Here is a 16,499-nt window from a genome sequence, read left to right on the forward strand (position 1 = left end):
GCATACTAGGATTCCTAGTACAGTACGGTAAAATACGGTGCATAATACGCTGGGCCAGGAAATCCGGGGGGGAAGCCGACGCAAACACGGCACGCGTGCCCGCACCATGCCCGAATCGGTGTGAATTTGGATTTGCGCGGTCATAGTCTTCTAGCGGAATCTCCTTCAACTTATTATGCTCATATTGTTGTAAGAGAACACAGCTGCAGTGCGGAGAGCAGCCATGGTTCGCAAACTTTGATGGACATCCTTTCCAGCACCCCTCGCGCCCAGCCACGGTGTTGCCACGGCCCACCCCGCTGGTTTCCCCAGCACAACGTATTTTCCAACGTACTAGCCGACGAGGGCAGCGTACAGTATGTAGTACAGTACGTAGTACATAGTACGCGTACTACGAACTAGGCAACCCTGGCTCTTGGCCTTGGAAGCAGCTCACAGAGTGCAGGGCATTTTTTTGAATACTGGGTATCAATTTGATGGGTGGAGTGCCTTCGGGTTCAGGTTGCTGGATGGGACTTCTGCGCCCTAGTGATCAGTGCGCTTCCGCGCAGGAGCGGCTGGCATCGGTGTGTGTTTGGACACAGCCATTGTGCCCTAGTGCACCCTGCTGCCCATGGCCGCTCACTTGCTCTGGCCTGTCCATTGCCTGGCCGCAACACAACCCCAACTATGCCAGCAAGCTGCCAGGTCCGCACACTGCACACATCAACTTGATCTGCTCACATATGTTTTTGATTCGGAGCACTTGTGGACAACTGTGACCACTGACGCAGAAGACAATGAGCCACGGCTCTAAGTTTGACAAGAGTAAATACACTGGCATGTTGGCCATGAAAACACAAGGATGCCCGCAAGGAGGAGGAGGAAGTGGCGCGTGGGTGGTCCGCACTCATTCATCGGACAATCATCCGAGACAAGCTGGAGACTTGTCAACTGTGACGTCACCAAAGGATCAAACCGCGCACCTTGGCAAATGCAACAAAACAACCCCAAAGCGGCTGTAACGAACAGGTGTTGCTTGCCTGCGAAGAGCTGCAAGGGATACGGGCCAAAACTTGCTTGCTTGTTGCTTCAGCTCCCGTTCGGCGCAGCGCCCGGGCCCCGGGAGCGGCGCTAAAGCACTATTGCGAGACAAAATAGATAGCAGATTGATAAGGCCACCAATGACCATGCAAATTGGCCCAACGCTGGCCTAATCGCGCACAGAGTTTTCTCCGCTTCAAGCTGGTGACCACACCCAGCCCATGGGTCTCCTGAGAATATAGTTTCAGGTAAGCCGGATGCTGAACAAAGCCGCTCGTGGCGATCGCCACTTGGCGCCTGTTTCTTGTTGCGCCGGTTGTTAACATGATAACAAAAAGCTGTGTATTAAGTTGCAAACACTAGCTTGATAAGGTTCATCAATCTTCGTTGCGTTTGCTGGGTACATTCAGCTGCACAGACAGCTCGCTGGGGACATGAGGGCAAGACTACAGCCAGTTTCCTTCGTAGCATTGGATAGTTGGGCATTTGCGGAACGAGTTAGCGCGCATGGGCGCCCCCTGCGCATGCTTGATCATTCGGACGCGTGAAAACCCTCGGGCATGCGTGGCCTGTCCGCCCACCTGTCCGCCCCCCTGTGCATTCAAGGGCGTGTCCGGTCGGTGCTGTCAAGCATGCACGCATGGGTCAGCCAATCCACCACAGTTTTGCTGCAAGCGCCGGCCGGACCTTCGCCCACATGTGCATGCCGGGGCCGCCAGCCGCATGATACACAGTGGACTGATACGCCATGCTGCCCCTTGCCCTGTCCCATCGCCCCCATGCGTGTGATACACATTGGGCCCACTCCCAGCTCCATGTCTTCTTCCCGGCTCAGATATAGGCCTAGTGAATCAAGTGGCCTTGTGCAATGCAGGTGTGCGCTTGATTAACTGGACAGAGCCAACACGGATTCCTTCAAGACCTGGTAAGTGAGTGCTCAGCATGGTCACTGTATGATGAGGTAGCCGTTTCGACACCTGCTGCGTCAGATAATAGCACGTGCATGTGATCATCTGTCTGCTGTTGGCACTGTGCGGGTAATCCGCAGCGTCAGTGGTGTGTTGACAACCCGTATCTATTGGTTTGTCCAAATCCGCTGCGCGGATTTGTAAGGACTTCAGACGTCTTGGGGTGTGTGTGTGTGGGGGGGGGGGCTTCCTAGTTACATCATTGGACGCTGTGTAGGTGCCGTGGGCCTCATGACATCTACAAGATTCGGGCACTGGTTTGGGCCTGGCACAGACAGGACAGCGCAAACGTCAGGAAGCCCACATGAGCCATGTTGTTGTTTCAGCAGGACTGGTGGTGAGCACCCTTCCTCCTCTTTGCTGCCTGCTTCACAGGATGGAGGCGCCGCTACGCAAACGCGGGCGGTCGGATGCCGCTGCGACGTCGTGGACGCCCGGGGAGCCCAACCCAGCCAACGAGCAGCCCACCTTCAAACCCCCCGCTGCCCTCGGCGCACCAGCCATAGCTGAGTACAAGAGCGGCCAGTTGATAGTGAAGCTGAGTGGCAAAGCCTCGCCACGGCTGCCCAAGGGAGTGTGGGACACGCTTGTGGGCTTGCTGGGGGATGGGAAGGACCAAGATGGTGGCCACGCGGCAGTGCCCCGCACAGCCTGGCGCTTCAGCAGCAGCAGGGGCATCGAATCAGCCGCGTTCCCCGTCGCCACCGGCGCAGCAGAAGCAGGCGCTCAGCTGGGTGGGACAGGCGCGGCGCCATCACAGCAGCAACAGCAGCAGCAGGCACCGGCGCCGCGTGTCCCCAGTCTGTACCTCGCCGTCAGCCTGGATGGCAGGGCTCCAGTGCCGGTGGACGGCAATGCGGTTGATGAGGGTGAGAAGCGGAGGCAGCACTTGTGGCTGAAGCAGCTGCGCGTGGCGCTAGCCGCCGTGGTGCCAGACATCGCGGAGGCGCTATCACGTGTCACGCTGCACGCGTGCTCCGTCTACACACCAGCGCCTGGGCAGGTGCTGCTGCTGCTTGACGTGTCGACTTGGACCAAGGAGCCCTCCGCGGCACCTGGCAATGAGGAGGACGCGGATGAGGGCGAGCAGCCTGAGGCGGCGCACCCATCACAGAAGAAGCAGGTGCGTTGTGGGCGTGAGAGACCTACCATTGTAGCAAGGCAGGGTCATGGCTGGGTACGGGGGCACACGGGTATGACGCCGGTCTGGAGAGGTGCAAAAACGTGTCCACACGTGTTTCTCCGCGCTCGCGCAGATTTAGCCTCCCTTTCTCCGAAATTAAGTTATATGACATATAAGGATTTCAAAAGTTGGCTCCCGTCGCATTTTGTGAGGGTGGCTGTCGGCACATGTCGCGAGGCACGCTTTCGCCAGGGTCGCACTGTAAAGCCCCTGACCCTCTAATCAGTCTTATAACGTTTAGCATATTCAACGGCAATATAGTTTGGCGTTAAAGCAAGCGGGCTGCGCGAGCTTGTCGAGCATGCTGACCGCGACATCACTTACTCGGCCACAAACAAGATGTTTGAGGTCTCAGTAGTATCAAGCAAATATGGATTGAACGCCGGTAGCTACTTCAGTGGTCGGCCCGACCACCGTGTCCGACCGTGCCAAGCAGGCCGGAACTCACCCCCCGGACGCCAGGCGGGTTTTAAGCTACTTGGCGATGAGGATCAGACAGAAGCACGTCAGCCGTGAGTAGCCGAGCTGCTGCCAAAAGTTGGGGTCTGATCCGCATCGCAAACCCTGTCAAAACCCAAATGCCGTTTGACCCCTTTTCCAGAACGGCGTCATACCCGTGTGGTGAGGGCGGTTAACGTTGAACCAATCCCGTACGAAAACAGTCGCGCTGCAAAGAGAACTGCAGCCGCACATGCGAGCTTTTGTACATCACCATAGGTAGTCGGGCGGGCCTGGGCAGTGTAGCGGCAGGTGGAAGGAGCAGTCCAGCGCAGATCCAAAGTCATGTCAGCAGTGCGAGCCGCGCGCGGACCCCGTCGCCCAACTAGTTGCAAAGCTACACCAACATACTCTGGGCTTGAACGAAGACGCGCCAGGTAGAAGCGTCCAGGAGCCAGGCGCGACGGACATGTGGGGGATGGCAAGGCGGCGAGTATGAGTAGAAGTCGCAGAAGTAGTGAAGCAGGGCAGTACAAGGCTATGGGATCCCGCGCGCGGCTCGAGAATGGAAGAAAGAGGAAGGAAGGTGGCGAGGCGGCAGTGTTAGGGAGCAAGGGTGTATGGGCCCGGTGCGAGATGGGGCTGTGCGTGGGTGGGGAGACGAAGCGGCATGGGCAGGAGGTCGGGGTGCGGTGAGTGCGAGCAGGGCGCGGGCCGCCGAACGGCTCCCTCGCTACCCTGCTGGCGAGGACGCGCACCTGCATGAGTGCGCGCCCGTGGGGCCATGGATGTGTCAATGCGCAGGGGGCGATGCGAAGGCGGGTTGGCCATGTTCAGAAGCGGGCAGCGCCGTGGCGGAACCCCGTCACCAGCACAGGCCGTGCGCCGATGGAACCAACACACACGCACACACATACGGTATACACTCGCACACACACACACACACACACACACACACACACACACACACACACACACACACACACACACACACACACACACACACACACACACACACACACACACACGCACACGCACACGCACACGCACACGCACGCACACGCACACGCACACACACACACACACACACACACACACACACACACACACACACACACACACACACACACACACACACACACACACACACACACACACACACACACATGGGGTACGGGCGGCAACGGCCAGTGAAAGCCGGGTTTGGCAGTTATGGGTCAGGCCGGTGGCAGGTTGACGACATAAACAAGTAGGCCTGGATGCAAAACAGCAAGCATGCAGTCGGGAGGTTTTGACCCTTTATGCCCTGCACTTCGATCATAATATTATGACCATATGGGCTCGAACGCGTGCCACAAGTGGGCTAGATTGCATCATGGGGCTTACGAATGCTTAGTAGACTGCTTGCTATGCGAAACCTTCAAATGCCAGTTCAGTTGGTGTCTGGGGGCTCGCAGTGTCGCCACTTGAATGCCCCAAATGCTCCTAAACCGCGGGGTGTCCATCAACATGGCGCACATCCTAACTGCTTTAACATCCCTAATGATTGCCACGTATGCGCAAATGACCAACAATTGTGCTGGTATGAGTTTGGACTCAGAAACTGAGCTGATGGGGAAATGTGCTTTGCGAACTTACTTCATCCTGAGCGACATCTATTGGCACAAGAGTCAGGACTTAGGGCCCTTATATGCACAACAAAGCCAAATCTTGAGGGATGCGGGCTAGGTTGAGGTGTGGACACGTTTTGCCCTCCTCAGAACCTGTGGGTGAAGCCGTTGGTTCTTAAAGTTTGGGAGCCAAAGGCTCAAATTGGGCGCGGTTTGGGAAGACAGTGCGGGCCACAGAGTTTAGGGACAGTTTCAGTTGGTCGGTGCGCTTCAGTCAGTGCGCTGTCCCCATGCGCTGAAGTCCCATGTGCATGTCCCCACACCTCCCTCCTGCACAGGCACGTGTCGCTGCATCTCCACGCAGTACACCACATGGTGTAGGCGCCGCCAAACGTGCTACTGCCGTTGGTCCCAAGCCTAAGCAGCAGCAGCAGCCGCTCCACAGGCCGGTGCACCAAGTGCTGCCGGCCTTTGAGCTGCCACCGCTGTGCAAGAAGCAGCGGACGAACCAGGGCGCGACAGTGCGGCTGAACCGTGAATACCAGTTTGGCTTCGCGACCCACTTTGTGAAGAAACTTTTGGCTGCGAAAGTGCGGGGCTTTCACCTACCTCCTACCTCGGCACCAAGCGGCAGTGTCGTGGTCAATGTCGCCATGACGCACACCTGGGCTTTCTCGCCTAACGGCGAGGAGGTGGTGTTCAACGGCAAGGAGGCGGCGGAGGAGGAGGAGAGCGAGCAGGACGGGGAGGAGGCCGAGGAGGAGGTGGAAGAAGACGAGGCCGGGGAGGGGCAGGAGAAGGAGGGGGGGGAGGGCGATGACGATGATGAGGGCGAAGAGGAGGAGGAAGGGGAGGACAACGAGGGGGAGGACGACGACGAAGAGGTGGTGGATAATGACGGCGACATGGACTGGGAGCAGGAGGAGGAGGGCGATGATGACGACGCGGATGCGGCGGCAGGCATGGCGCAGCGACAGCGACAGCAATACCACCGCGACGCACGGCACGGTCAGGGCCATGGCGCTGCCGCCATGGCTACGGGCGGGGGCAGTGGCACGCCCCACGGCGGCCGCAGCACCCCAGCAACAAAGCCTTGGCGGCCACGGCTGCTGGTCGCAATCAGCCTTGACGGCGGTCCCCTCATCCCCATGAACGCGACCATCACGCTGTACCACAGAAACAAGCACAAGTTGGTGCTGCGAAAGCTGCGGGAGGTCATGGGCGGGCTTGGCGTGACGGACCGCAGCAGCATCATGCACGACCTCACGCTGTACCGCACCCGGCCGCAAGGACACTTGCTGCTTGTTGCAGACATCTCCCGCCTTGAACCTGTGGCCGAGCCTGAAGCTGCTGCCGCTCCTGCTGCCGGGGCGGCAGCGGCGCCCCTGAGCGATAGCGAAGGTGGCGGCCGCAGGCGAGCAATGGCGGGGTCAGGCGCTGGCGGCTCAGGGGCTGTGCAAAGGCTGAAGCTGCGCGTGGGAGGCAGCGCTGGTGCCGCTGCAGGTGCCGCGGCTGCAGCAGGCGCGGCGGGAGTGCCTCGCACTAGAGCTGCTGCGGACCGAAACCGCAGTGGTGTGGGCCTGCGTGATGGGGACGGCGAGCAAGAGGTAAGGTGTCGAAGCTTCAGCAGTAATTTTGCAGCTCCCTGACCTACGGGGAATTCTGGGTTATGGGCAAACAAGTGCGCCGGCACCGTCTTACCATGACACTCACCATGATACTCACCAAACCGCAATTGGGTGCTCGGTGTACGTTTATGTCCAGGTGTACGAGCGGGGGGCTGGCGCGGCTGACGAGCCGGGGGAGGACCAGCGGCCGCCACAGCGCCACAGGCAGCCGCAGGCGACCCCAGGTCGAGGCGGTGCTGGTGGAGTACCCTCCCAGGTCCCGAATGGGTAAGCTGGGAACTTCCCCGCACTCATGCCGCAACCTTGGTAGTAACCCATAGCTCGCACCTTTTGGCCTTCTCTGTGCAACCGATGCTATGTCGCCATGCTTGCACGATAAAGTACTGGGTGTGTTGATGTTGTTGCAGGCAGCCGCACGTCGCTGGCGGTGGCCAGGGCAGCGGCACGGCGCCATCACCGGCCCCGCGCATAGTGCGCACACCGGCGCCCGCAGCGGCCGCCGCTGCTGCAGCACCTGCGGCCGCACCAGCACGTGGCGCTTTGTCACCGCACCACGGCGGTGGCTTCAATGGCGGCCTGCCCTACACGCAGGCAAGTGCGGCTTTAGGGGGGCCTTACGGCTTGAGTCCCTCAAGCGACAGGTGTACGGCAATCCCAAGCCCCATGGCATGATGCTTGTCAGAGCCTTGCTTGTATGGCGATGCCCATCAATGGTGTGAAGCTAACAGCGTGTTTGTCTGCTGTGTCTGATGTTTATGGCATCCGGCAGGGTCCTGCGGGGGCCGCTGGTGCACATGCTGCTGATGCAAGCGGGGGCGGCGGAGACACAGGGGTAAGCATCTCGCAGCTGCTCTTGTAACGTGTGCTGCGCCTGCCAGTCATGTTTGTCGTGCGCATTGAAGGATGCGACCGGCTGTGCCAAAGCGAAAAGGGCCTGACCTGACTTGGAGGATCACGTGTACTCATTCATTCTCTCCACCTCTGTGCTCTCGTAGGTGAAGAAGGCCGTGTCAGTGCTGATGAAGGAGGTAGATGCTGTGTGCTTGGAGAATGCATCATTGCACGCAGAGAATGAGAGTCTGAAGGCAGAGGTGCGGCAGCTGCGGCTGGAGCTGGCGGTGGAGAAGGCTGCACGCAAGGAGGCCGAGGACAAGCAGAAGGCGAGCCAGGAACTACTGGAGAATATGAAGGCGAATATGAAGGCGATGTTTGAACAGCTGAACCTGGCTGAAGGCACACTTGGCTAGGCCGCCTAGATCTTAGCTGCACAGCCCTTATTTCTAGGCCTCCACCGCCACCATGGCATTATCAAGACAGTAAGGCGCAGCTTTGCATTGGATGGTGTAGTAAGGTTGTTGTTGTGGTCACAGCGTTGCTGCTGTGTGTGTGTGCGTGGGGGGGGGAGGAGTGTGTCATGGAGAACAGAGTGACGAAATCAACAGGTTAGTTTAGTTTGAGCATAGCAAAGCGGAGCGAGAATAAGGCTAAACGGGGATGGCATGGAGGCCTATAAGACGGCCGGAGCGACCAGCATTTGCTGCTCTCTGTCGTTCGGCATTCTAATCACCGCTTCAAGCAGCGGCAGGGGTGTTAAGAGGTTTTCCTTGCTGTCTGGTTGGCCTGCACTTCCTGCCCACGAGCCTCTGCAGTGTAAGTGCCCTTGGCAGTCTGCAGGAGTCAGTTGCCCCATCAGCCCTTGCTCCGCTCAGCTCAGCTTCTTACAGCGGAGGCCGTCTAGACCGACAGCTGACACACTGTATGAAGTGGAATAATGTGCGCCTGAGCCAGGGGGGGGGTACGAACTAAACCTCCAGACCCCATGTCCCAAAACCTCCCGACCCCCCCTCCGGACCAACCGACCGACCCCACCACCGTGCAACACCTCAAAACCCCCCTCAAAACCCTTTGATTTTTAGCCAGGTCGGTGTCAATCGACTGCTCTCGGCGAGCTCTACAATTGTATATCTTCGGTTCAGCTGGAGGCACAACTTGACTGGCAGCCATGCCACACATGTCCGTGTGTCCATGGCCGACCACCGACCCTTCTGTCAGACTACCGGGGCGTGCGCTTAAGCTTACAATTGCGCTGTACATATGATGTTTGGGATTGTGTGACGGAAGAGATCGGTGGACTTTCTCCCGGGATCATGTGAAGAATCCTGGGATTCATGTCACGCTCGATGGCCGGCGGCAGCCTTGTCGCCATGACCCACACCAAGCCTTGGCCGTTACAAGTTAGCACCAGTCCGCATAGTCTCCATTACGCCAGTGAGAGGCGCTCGAGTGGGGGCTCTACGCTACTTAGATGATGATGTGGACGGACATGCGGCCGCTTTCCAGAGGCCAAACGTTCTGCAAATGCTTTAGTATGTGCGTGCTAATGTGTGCTAGTGCTTGTGCTAATGGGCGGAGCGTTTAGAGGGGCGTTTAGGGCGCAGAGACGAAATCTGGCAGTCCCACCCACATCCGCGTGACGAAATCTTGGGGACCCCCAGCCCCGACGACCGACCCTGAACTTTGAGGGCCCATAACTTTGCAATTACTACCCTGATTGAAACTCTGAAAGTGGATTTGGAGTCCTCTCGTCAAGCTCTTTCGTTTTAGAACATGGGGCCTTTCCCAGTCGAAACTACCCCCCCCCCCCTGAATGTCTAATTCCAGACAAAAACGGCCGGGTAGCCGCCATCTTTTGTCTGGGCACATGGCGGTGGGGGGGCTTCTCCATGGGAATTCGGACAAAACCGGCCCCCAACCCGGGCCAACAAAGTCTCGCCCCAGACATTAGCCCCCGGAAGGAATGTCTAGGAAACGGCCAAAATGGCCCATTAATGTCTGGAGACATTAAGATAGGAGCCCTGAGCTGGGGCATTGGGATTGTAGGAGAGAAGGTAGTTCACATCTGATGGTTATATTATTGCAGTCATTTACTGTTATACGGTAGTTATGGTGAAGAGGCGCAGACTGCGCACAACGCGGTAGCTTTTGTGTACCTGGCCCCCCTTTACGTCCTGACGCAGCGTGAGGGCGCACATACCGTTTTATCCAGGGCTCTCCTGATTTTATTTGTTGGTGTGTCTCAGCGGATAGTTCCTGTCAGCGCAAGAAAGGCACGGCGAGTCAGACACGGTTTAGAACAGTGGCAAGGTTTGCAAGGGCGGGCGGGCGGCGTTGGCGGGCGCCGCCAAGCTGGCCGTGGGGAATGACACCAAATCTGCAAGGCACAGCCCGCAATCCCCCCATATCTTTTCTGCTGTTTCCAGGACACGGCGGTAGTATGTGTTGAGGACAGACGAGTGCGGCAAGGCCGCAGAAGGACACTGCTGAGATCAGGGGGGGGGCATTCTCCCATGGCTGAGAGAGGTAGGGCACCGATGTTGAGATCTGGGCGGTCTGCTTGGTGCATCGTTATGGAGTCGGAATGTGTTGGAGAATGCAGTGCTCGTATCTTCCATCTACACTGTAGAAATCTGCCCAAAATCCGCCGAAGGCGGAGAAAAATTTTTGGGTTTTGGTGCCACGCATCTACGCAGTGTAGACGGTTTTGGCCGGTTTTGGCGCAAAAATGGGGGAAGCGTAGACGTTTTGAGGGGCTTGGGGGCTTAAGTGTAGATGCCGCGGTCAGGGTCATCTACGCATGTGTAGATGCCGGGTGCCTGAGGGCATCTACAAGATACAAGCACTGGGAGAATGTGAGCTGACTGGCCCCAGCCCGGGTGCACGAGGTGCCGCGAGGTGTAGCCGCTGATTGCTGTCTGTTGAAGGTTAGCGTAAGCACCTGTGTGTCGGTGCAACTGCACGATGCAACTCCCGCCTGTTGGTGCAGCTCCCGTCCAGTTTCATGTCTTGGGACTGCACTACGTGCGGCGACCAACCGGCATCCAACGGTCTTGCTCTGATGAAGGGGGGGTCGGATTGTCACAGGTTGTTGACGAGGAGCCTTTGTAACATCGCGCGTGCTTGGCTGCCGTAATATAGTGTAGTTGGGGAAGAGGCAGACGGGGAACCAAGGCGAAGCAGAACGGCCACTCGCCAGCAGTGGCAGGCCCGGTCGGCCGGTCGGGAGTGCCGTCGTGTAAGTGCGTGCTCAGGTCAGCATCCCCATGGCACATTGTTCTTTGCGCAGTCCAACAGACAGCTAGCCCGGTTTGCGTAAGCGTGTCCATACATTTAACAAGCCACTGAATTGCACAGGGCTAAGCTATGGCCACGCTTGCACAACAGCTCTCAAGAAGTAGTCGTTATAAGCTCCATTAGCAGAACAGATGAGCTCACTCATGTTACTTTTTGCTATAGCATTGTTCACGTATAGCTTTGGGTCAGCGCAGCTGCATCGCGCCCTGCTCAGCGAGGATGGCGCGGCGGAGGCTACGCAGCCGCCTTTGACGTTGGCGGACCTAGTCATTGTGATACCAACAACAAAGGAGCGACTGCCGCTGGTGCACGCGAGCCGACTCGCACGGTAGGTTACTACCAGGTTGGGACACGGCTCGGCGCAGCCCGAACCCCAGGCCTCCACGCCGTTGCAAGCCACGTATGGCACTGCCTCACGCGCTTCACGCCTGTGTGTCCGTGACACTGTAAAGAGGGCGCCGACAAAGGGGCAATGGCAACATCCAAGCCCCGTGCCCGTGCACTGGACGGCGCCGTTCCTCCAGCGTTCCGGGCTCCTTGGCTCGTCTCCGACGCTCGAGGATTGTCCCCTCCCCCAATTCCAAACACTCCCACATCGATTCAGGCGCGGCATCCGCACCATCATAGCGCTGGAGACGGCAGCTGACGCCGCGGCCCTCAACGAGCAAACTGGCGGCCTGGCCGGGCCCCACGCCGAAGCCTACGTTGCATGGGCGGACGCGCAGCCCGACGAGTCGGCGGGCGGCGGCCCCTACGGCCGCTACCCCCCTCCCGCGACCCTGCATGCGGAGCACCGCACGGGGCCGCGCGCTGCGATGGCTCCCATGCTTGCACACGAGCTGCTCATGGCGTTAGCCCGCAAGGCGGCCGCGAACGCCACCGGCCTTGAACACTACTCGCTCGGCGCGCCCAACTCAGCCCCACCGCCCTACCGCTGGTTGCTCCTGGCCCGTGACGACACGCTGTGGCTTCCCCACCACGCGCTGTCGCTTCTGTCCGGCTTCAGCGGCCGCGCCGCCGCCGTGTGCGACCACCTGGCCGACTGGAACGGCATCACGCTGCTGTCGCCCTCGCGCGTCGCGGCCGCCTGCCTGCCCTGCGGCTTCAACCTGACTGCGGTGATGGGGCGGAAGCGGCCGCCCAAGTTTCCGCAGCCGGTGTGCCCGGTGTGCCGGCCCGCCTCGGGCTGCGAGTTCCGATTCGATCTGTGTAACGGGCTGGTGGGTGACGGCAACGGCTGCGGCACGCGGCGCTTCCTGGGCAGCGGCGACCGCTGCGGGCACTCCTGGCCGGCGGCGGGCGCGGGCGTGGCGCTCAACTTCAAACTGCTGAGCTACATAAACAAGGTGGGCGTGGCAGCTGGTTTAGGGATGAGCGGGTTGGTGAGGCGGATTCGGGGAGGTTAGGGCGCTGTCTCAACCTGGAAATGAGCGGAGGCTCAGGGCGGGAAGGGGCAGGGCAGGGCAGGAGGCGAGAGTGCCCGTAGATGCCTGTATGCGGTTGCGTGACGCCATGGGCGGATAGCGGTGTAGGGATGTGGGGTTCAGAAGTGGGGCAGGTTGTGCGAGCGCCCATGCCGCCTTCATGCCTGCCTGCCACGGCGCTGCACGCTGCGCGCGAACCCAAACCCACCTTCACAGACCCACCAACCCTGCCGCGCCCCCCCCCCCCCCGCCCACTTGCGCCTGTCCTTGCAGGAGAAGTGGGTGTCCTGTGTGCGCGACGGGCAGCCCACCACGGGTGAGCGCGCGCTGGGTCGCTGCCTGTGGCGCGTCGGCTTTGGCCTCACACTGTCGGGCGCGGGGCTGTCGGCGGCCCTCAGCCGCGACCCCTTAAGCCCGCACCACATGCTGTTCGGCAACCCCATGGCTCGACAGGTGAGGCGCGACTTGCTTACAATCGTTCCCAGTAAACAGCCACCATTCCCAGTAAAATCCAGAGGCCCGGGGGGTGATGCTGAGGCATATGGTCAATGTTGTGGGGGAATGCGCGTGTGATGCGCGGCTGATGACCTCAGAGTTGGATAGAGGCGGCGTGGGGTGGTTGGAAGGGAGGCTAGCGGAAAGGTGGGCTGATGGCATTGCGCTGCTTCAGGATTGGGTGAAGCTTTTTGGCGGGCGGGGATGGGTGCATGCGCGAGCACCAACGCCGCATCCGTCAACCCGCCTACGGTACATGCAAGCCCACCATCAAGGCCCTACTGTAATCCACAGGCGGTGTTCGGAACCGAGGCGGACTCAGTGTTGGGCCCAGTCTACAAACGACTGGAGGCGGCCGCCGCCGCCGCCCGCGCCGCCGTCGAGGACAAGGCGCGCGCCGCCGCCGCGGCCGCCACCGCCGCCGGTGACGCGGCGGGCGCCATCAAGGCCATTGCCGCCGGCGGCGTCACCACCCCTGGCGGCCAGCCGTGGTTGTACGGCGCCGCGGACCTCACCATCGCCACGCCGTCGACACGGCTGGCGGTGGCGGCGCCGCCGCCGCCGCCACCCCCGCCGCCTCCGCTGGTCATTGACGGGGTGGTTGTGGACACGGAAGCGGGCGTGACGCAGGCGCCGCCGCTGAAGCAGTGTGACATGGCGTGTACGGCAAAGTGGGTGGCGGGGGCGGCGGTTAGCGCACACCTGGACGTGCCGCTGGATGAGGGCGCGGCGCTGACACGCGCCGAACTGACGGCGGCGGCGGCGCTGTTGGCGGCGGCGGCGGAGCGGGTCGGGAAGGAGGCGGGGCTGCCGGCAGCAGCATAGTGAAGGGCTGGAGGCGTAGTGGGGGCGCGTAGTGGAGGCCAGGCTATGCTGGACCGGTGTAGATGCGCGCGCGACAGCGACATTAGGGCAAGCCACATTTCGGGTGCCATGTGGGCTGGCTGCGGCTGGAGGGGATTGGAACAGAACCTGCTAGGAATGGCGAGTAGCGAGCAGATCGGCGAGCAGGGCTGGCTGGGCTGTGAGGCGTGCTGCGTGCGAGCGGCGAGCGCTGTACAAGGCAAGCACGCGGAGGCAGGGCTAACACAACTAACGTGCCAAGTGCGCAAGCAAGTATGCGCCGTGTGTGTTGTCGCGGGATGCTGTCTGTGCCTTGGCAAATCAGTAGACGCGGTCGCCGGCATTGTTTGTGTCTGTGTCCGGGAGATGAGATAGACGCTTGCGGCCGCAGATCTCTTGAGACGTGGCGTGGGCTCAGGCGCTCAGCCCACTTTTCCCGTGACTGGGGAACACTTGTCCATTGTCGCTGCCTGTACTTGCCCCGCGGAGCTGGGTGCTTAATTGCCCATACTCGGCCAGCTTACTCCGGCGGCTAGCCCCAGCATCCTGCAGGACCCGCGTGTGCGCAGCAGAGGAGTGCAGCAGCGGGAGGCGTGACTTCACATGCCACTTGACACCGCCGCCACCACTCGCTTGTACACCTCGCTACCGTGCTACGAGTGCCACCCTGCCATGTAGCGAGGCGCACCTAACCGCTGCACGGCTGCAGCAACGTCTGATGCATGCCTCATGCCTCGCGTCTGCATAGGCTGCCGGCATGTCTTATTCTGTCCGGAAACAGCACCTGCTGTGGAAAGACTACTTTGATGCATTCGCGGCGATCCAAAGCTCCAACAGACATTGTTCCACCTCCTGACGTGCGTCCCATAATGCGCAACAACGGTCAACAATGTGCAACGAGAGGGCAAGACGCGCTCACTCAAACAACAACCCCCAGGCGGTTTGCAGCGGCCCTGCCAGTATCCGGGACTGAGCTCGCTCCGCCTCCTCCCAACGCAACACATTATCCCACTTAGTTTGCTTCACGTCCGAAAGCCCGCCGTGATACGGAAGCGCACACAAGTCAACGCGACAAAGCGGCACACTCGGTAGGAACGCACACACGGCGCCCCTCCTGGTCCTCGCCAAGAAGGAATCCCGCTCATCCGATTCAGCCCTTGGGCGCACCAGTACCCCAGCTCAGCTCAGCTCAGCTCAGCCTAGCCCAGCCACCTCCGCCACCCACGCCAGCGCCGCAAGCAGTGCCGCCAGAACCTGCGCGCCTTCCTCCTCCGGCGTAACGCAGGCTTGGTGGTCCGCGACCACATCCGTTGGCTGCTCCGGCCCGGCACATGCCACAGCGACCACACACATTAGTCGGCTGCTCCGGCCCAGCACATGCCATAGCGACCACACACATTAGTCGGCTGCCGAGGAGCGGCTGGCCAGCAGCTTCTTGAGCTCGGTGACGTCGTTGGCGCGCAGCTTGAGCGCCGCCGCCAGCAGCTCGGTGGCGGCGGGGCCCAGCTCGCTCTTCCACACCGGCTCCGTCAGCGCGGGCCACTGGGGGAGAGGGGAGAGAGGGGAGGGCGGAGAGGATGGGAAGAGGGGGTCAGGTCGACTTCACTGGGCGATGTTGGCTGCGTCTGTGCGCTTGCACCCAACGCCGCTGATGGCACCCCTGTTCCAGCCACCCAGCCTTCACGCCCACGGGGGCCCACAATCACGCATGACGCCCCTACCACACGCGCCTGCAGCCTGCCACCCATCCGGCCCCCACCGCAGCACCCCGCTCCCAACCCGCTCCTCCACGCCCCTCCCACCTGCTTCACCTCCGCCTGCGCCGCCAGCGCCGGCGTCAGCACCGCCTCCACGCCGCTGCTGCCGCCCACCGCCGACAGGCCGTCGTTGTAGCCCTGCGGGGAGAGAGTTAAAGAGAATGTACGTGTTAGGGCAACGGAACAAACGTGTGTGTGTATGTGTGTGTACGTGTGTGTGTGTGTGTATGTGTGTGTACGTGTGTGTGTGTGTGTGTGTGTGTGTGTGTGTGTGTGTGTGTGTGTATTTACGTGTGACCCAGCATGCCTCAGTAGCAGGGGTCGCAGGTCAGCTCTGCGTCGCCGGAGGAAACCCCCCTCAGCCTCAGCTCGGGCGCCGCGACCCCCAGGCCCCAAGCCCCAGGCCTCCCACCACAAGCCGTATCGCCTGGCTCCTACACAACCCACAGCCCCAGCCACAGCCCCTCCGCCTCGGACCCTGCTGCGCCCATCTCCCTACCAATTGTCCCAGTATCAGCTGCACAGGCTGCTGCCCACACGCCTCTCGCCAACCCCCAGCAAGCCCCGTCAGTCCACGGCCCTGTCTCGCGCTTTCGTGACACCCACCAATCCATCCCACACTTCCCCCTCGCCCCCCCAGTGGGAATGGTGAAAGCAGTGTCCACCTCCCGCCTCAGCACCCCCTTCATCCCCCCCACCCCCATGAATGTAACCCCACACCCCTCCACACACCGCCCCCTCCCGACTGCCCTCCCCCTTCCCCCCTCTGCCCTCCCCCTTCCCCCCATCTGTCGTCCCCCTTCCCCCCCTGTCCTCCCCTCTCACCTGGTCCGTGTCCTGGGCCGCCAGCTGGCTCATGACGCGGCCCGACAGGATCAGGTAGTCCAGGCCAGCCAGGTCCAGGGCGTCTGGTCGGGAGGTGGTCAGGTGGGGTGGTCAGGTGAGGAGTGGGTTGAGGAGGAGTGGGATGATGAGGAGGGGGTTGAGGAGGAGTGGATG

At 60.8% G+C, this 16,499-nt stretch overlaps 3 protein-coding genes across 3 annotated transcripts; 2 read left to right on the plus strand and 1 right to left on the minus strand.

The window, feature by feature from the left end:
* Positions 1–735: 735 nt before the first annotated feature.
* Positions 736–10,938, plus strand: CHLRE_14g630811v5 (uncharacterized protein). The gene is made up of 9 exons (XM_043070388.1): positions 736–1,271; positions 1,898–1,948; positions 2,367–3,114; positions 5,561–6,829; positions 6,987–7,117; positions 7,258–7,441; positions 7,620–7,682; positions 7,846–8,623; positions 10,111–10,938. Exons 3-8 carry the CDS (start codon positions 2,368–2,370, stop codon positions 8,095–8,097), a joined length of 2,646 nt encoding a protein of 881 aa, XP_042917061.1. The 5' UTR covers positions 736–1,271; positions 1,898–1,948; position 2,367; the 3' UTR covers positions 8,098–8,623; positions 10,111–10,938.
* Positions 10,939–10,985: 47 nt separating this feature from the next.
* On the plus strand, positions 10,986–14,117 carry CHLRE_14g630823v5 (uncharacterized protein). The gene is made up of 4 exons (XM_043070389.1): positions 10,986–11,309; positions 11,586–12,327; positions 12,679–12,858; positions 13,195–14,117. Exons 1-4 carry the CDS (start codon positions 11,113–11,115, stop codon positions 13,723–13,725), a joined length of 1,650 nt encoding a protein of 549 aa, XP_042917062.1. The 5' UTR covers positions 10,986–11,112; the 3' UTR covers positions 13,726–14,117.
* Positions 14,118–14,119: 2 nt separating this feature from the next.
* CHLRE_14g630835v5 (uncharacterized protein) lies at positions 14,120–16,415 on the minus strand. Its single transcript, XM_043070390.1, has 3 exons — positions 16,326–16,415; positions 15,546–15,638; positions 14,120–15,285 (listed from the first exon to the last, which is right to left on the minus strand). Exons 1-3 carry the CDS (start codon positions 16,356–16,358, stop codon positions 15,142–15,144), a joined length of 270 nt encoding a protein of 89 aa, XP_042917063.1. The 5' UTR covers positions 16,359–16,415; the 3' UTR covers positions 14,120–15,141.
* Positions 16,416–16,499: the final 84 nt, after the last annotated feature.

This window comes from Chlamydomonas reinhardtii, chromosome 14 (assembly GCF_000002595.2).
Source record: "Chlamydomonas reinhardtii strain CC-503 cw92 mt+ chromosome 14, whole genome shotgun sequence".
Lineage (NCBI taxonomy): Eukaryota > Viridiplantae > Chlorophyta > Chlorophyceae > Chlamydomonadales > Chlamydomonadaceae > Chlamydomonas > Chlamydomonas reinhardtii.

Coding starts and splice junctions, on each gene's coding strand:
- CHLRE_14g630811v5 (XM_043070388.1), top strand. CDS start 2,368: ATGGAGGCGCCGCTACGCAAACGCGGGCGGTCGGATGCCGCTGCGACG. Junction 6,830..6,986: donor ATGGGGACGGCGAGCAAGAG/GTAAGGTGTCGA, acceptor GTTTATGTCCAG/GTGTACGAGCGGGGGGCTGG. Junction 7,118..7,257: donor CCCTCCCAGGTCCCGAATGG/GTAAGCTGGGAA, acceptor ATGTTGTTGCAG/GCAGCCGCACGTCGCTGGCG.
- CHLRE_14g630823v5 (XM_043070389.1), top strand. CDS start 11,113: ATGAGCTCACTCATGTTACTTTTTGCTATAGCATTGTTCACGTATAGC. Junction 11,310..11,585: donor CACGCGAGCCGACTCGCACG/GTAGGTTACTAC, acceptor ACATCGATTCAG/GCGCGGCATCCGCACCATCA. Junction 12,859..13,194: donor GCAACCCCATGGCTCGACAG/GTGAGGCGCGAC, acceptor TGTAATCCACAG/GCGGTGTTCGGAACCGAGGC.
- CHLRE_14g630835v5 (XM_043070390.1), bottom strand. CDS start 16,358: ATGAGCCAGCTGGCGGCCCAGGACACGGACCAG. Junction 15,639..16,325: donor CGGCCCAGGACACGGACCAG/GTGAGAGGGGAG, acceptor CTCTCCCCGCAG/GGCTACAACGACGGCCTGTC. Junction 15,286..15,545: donor CGCAGGCGGAGGTGAAGCAG/GTGGGAGGGGCG, acceptor CCTCTCCCCCAG/TGGCCCGCGCTGACGGAGCC.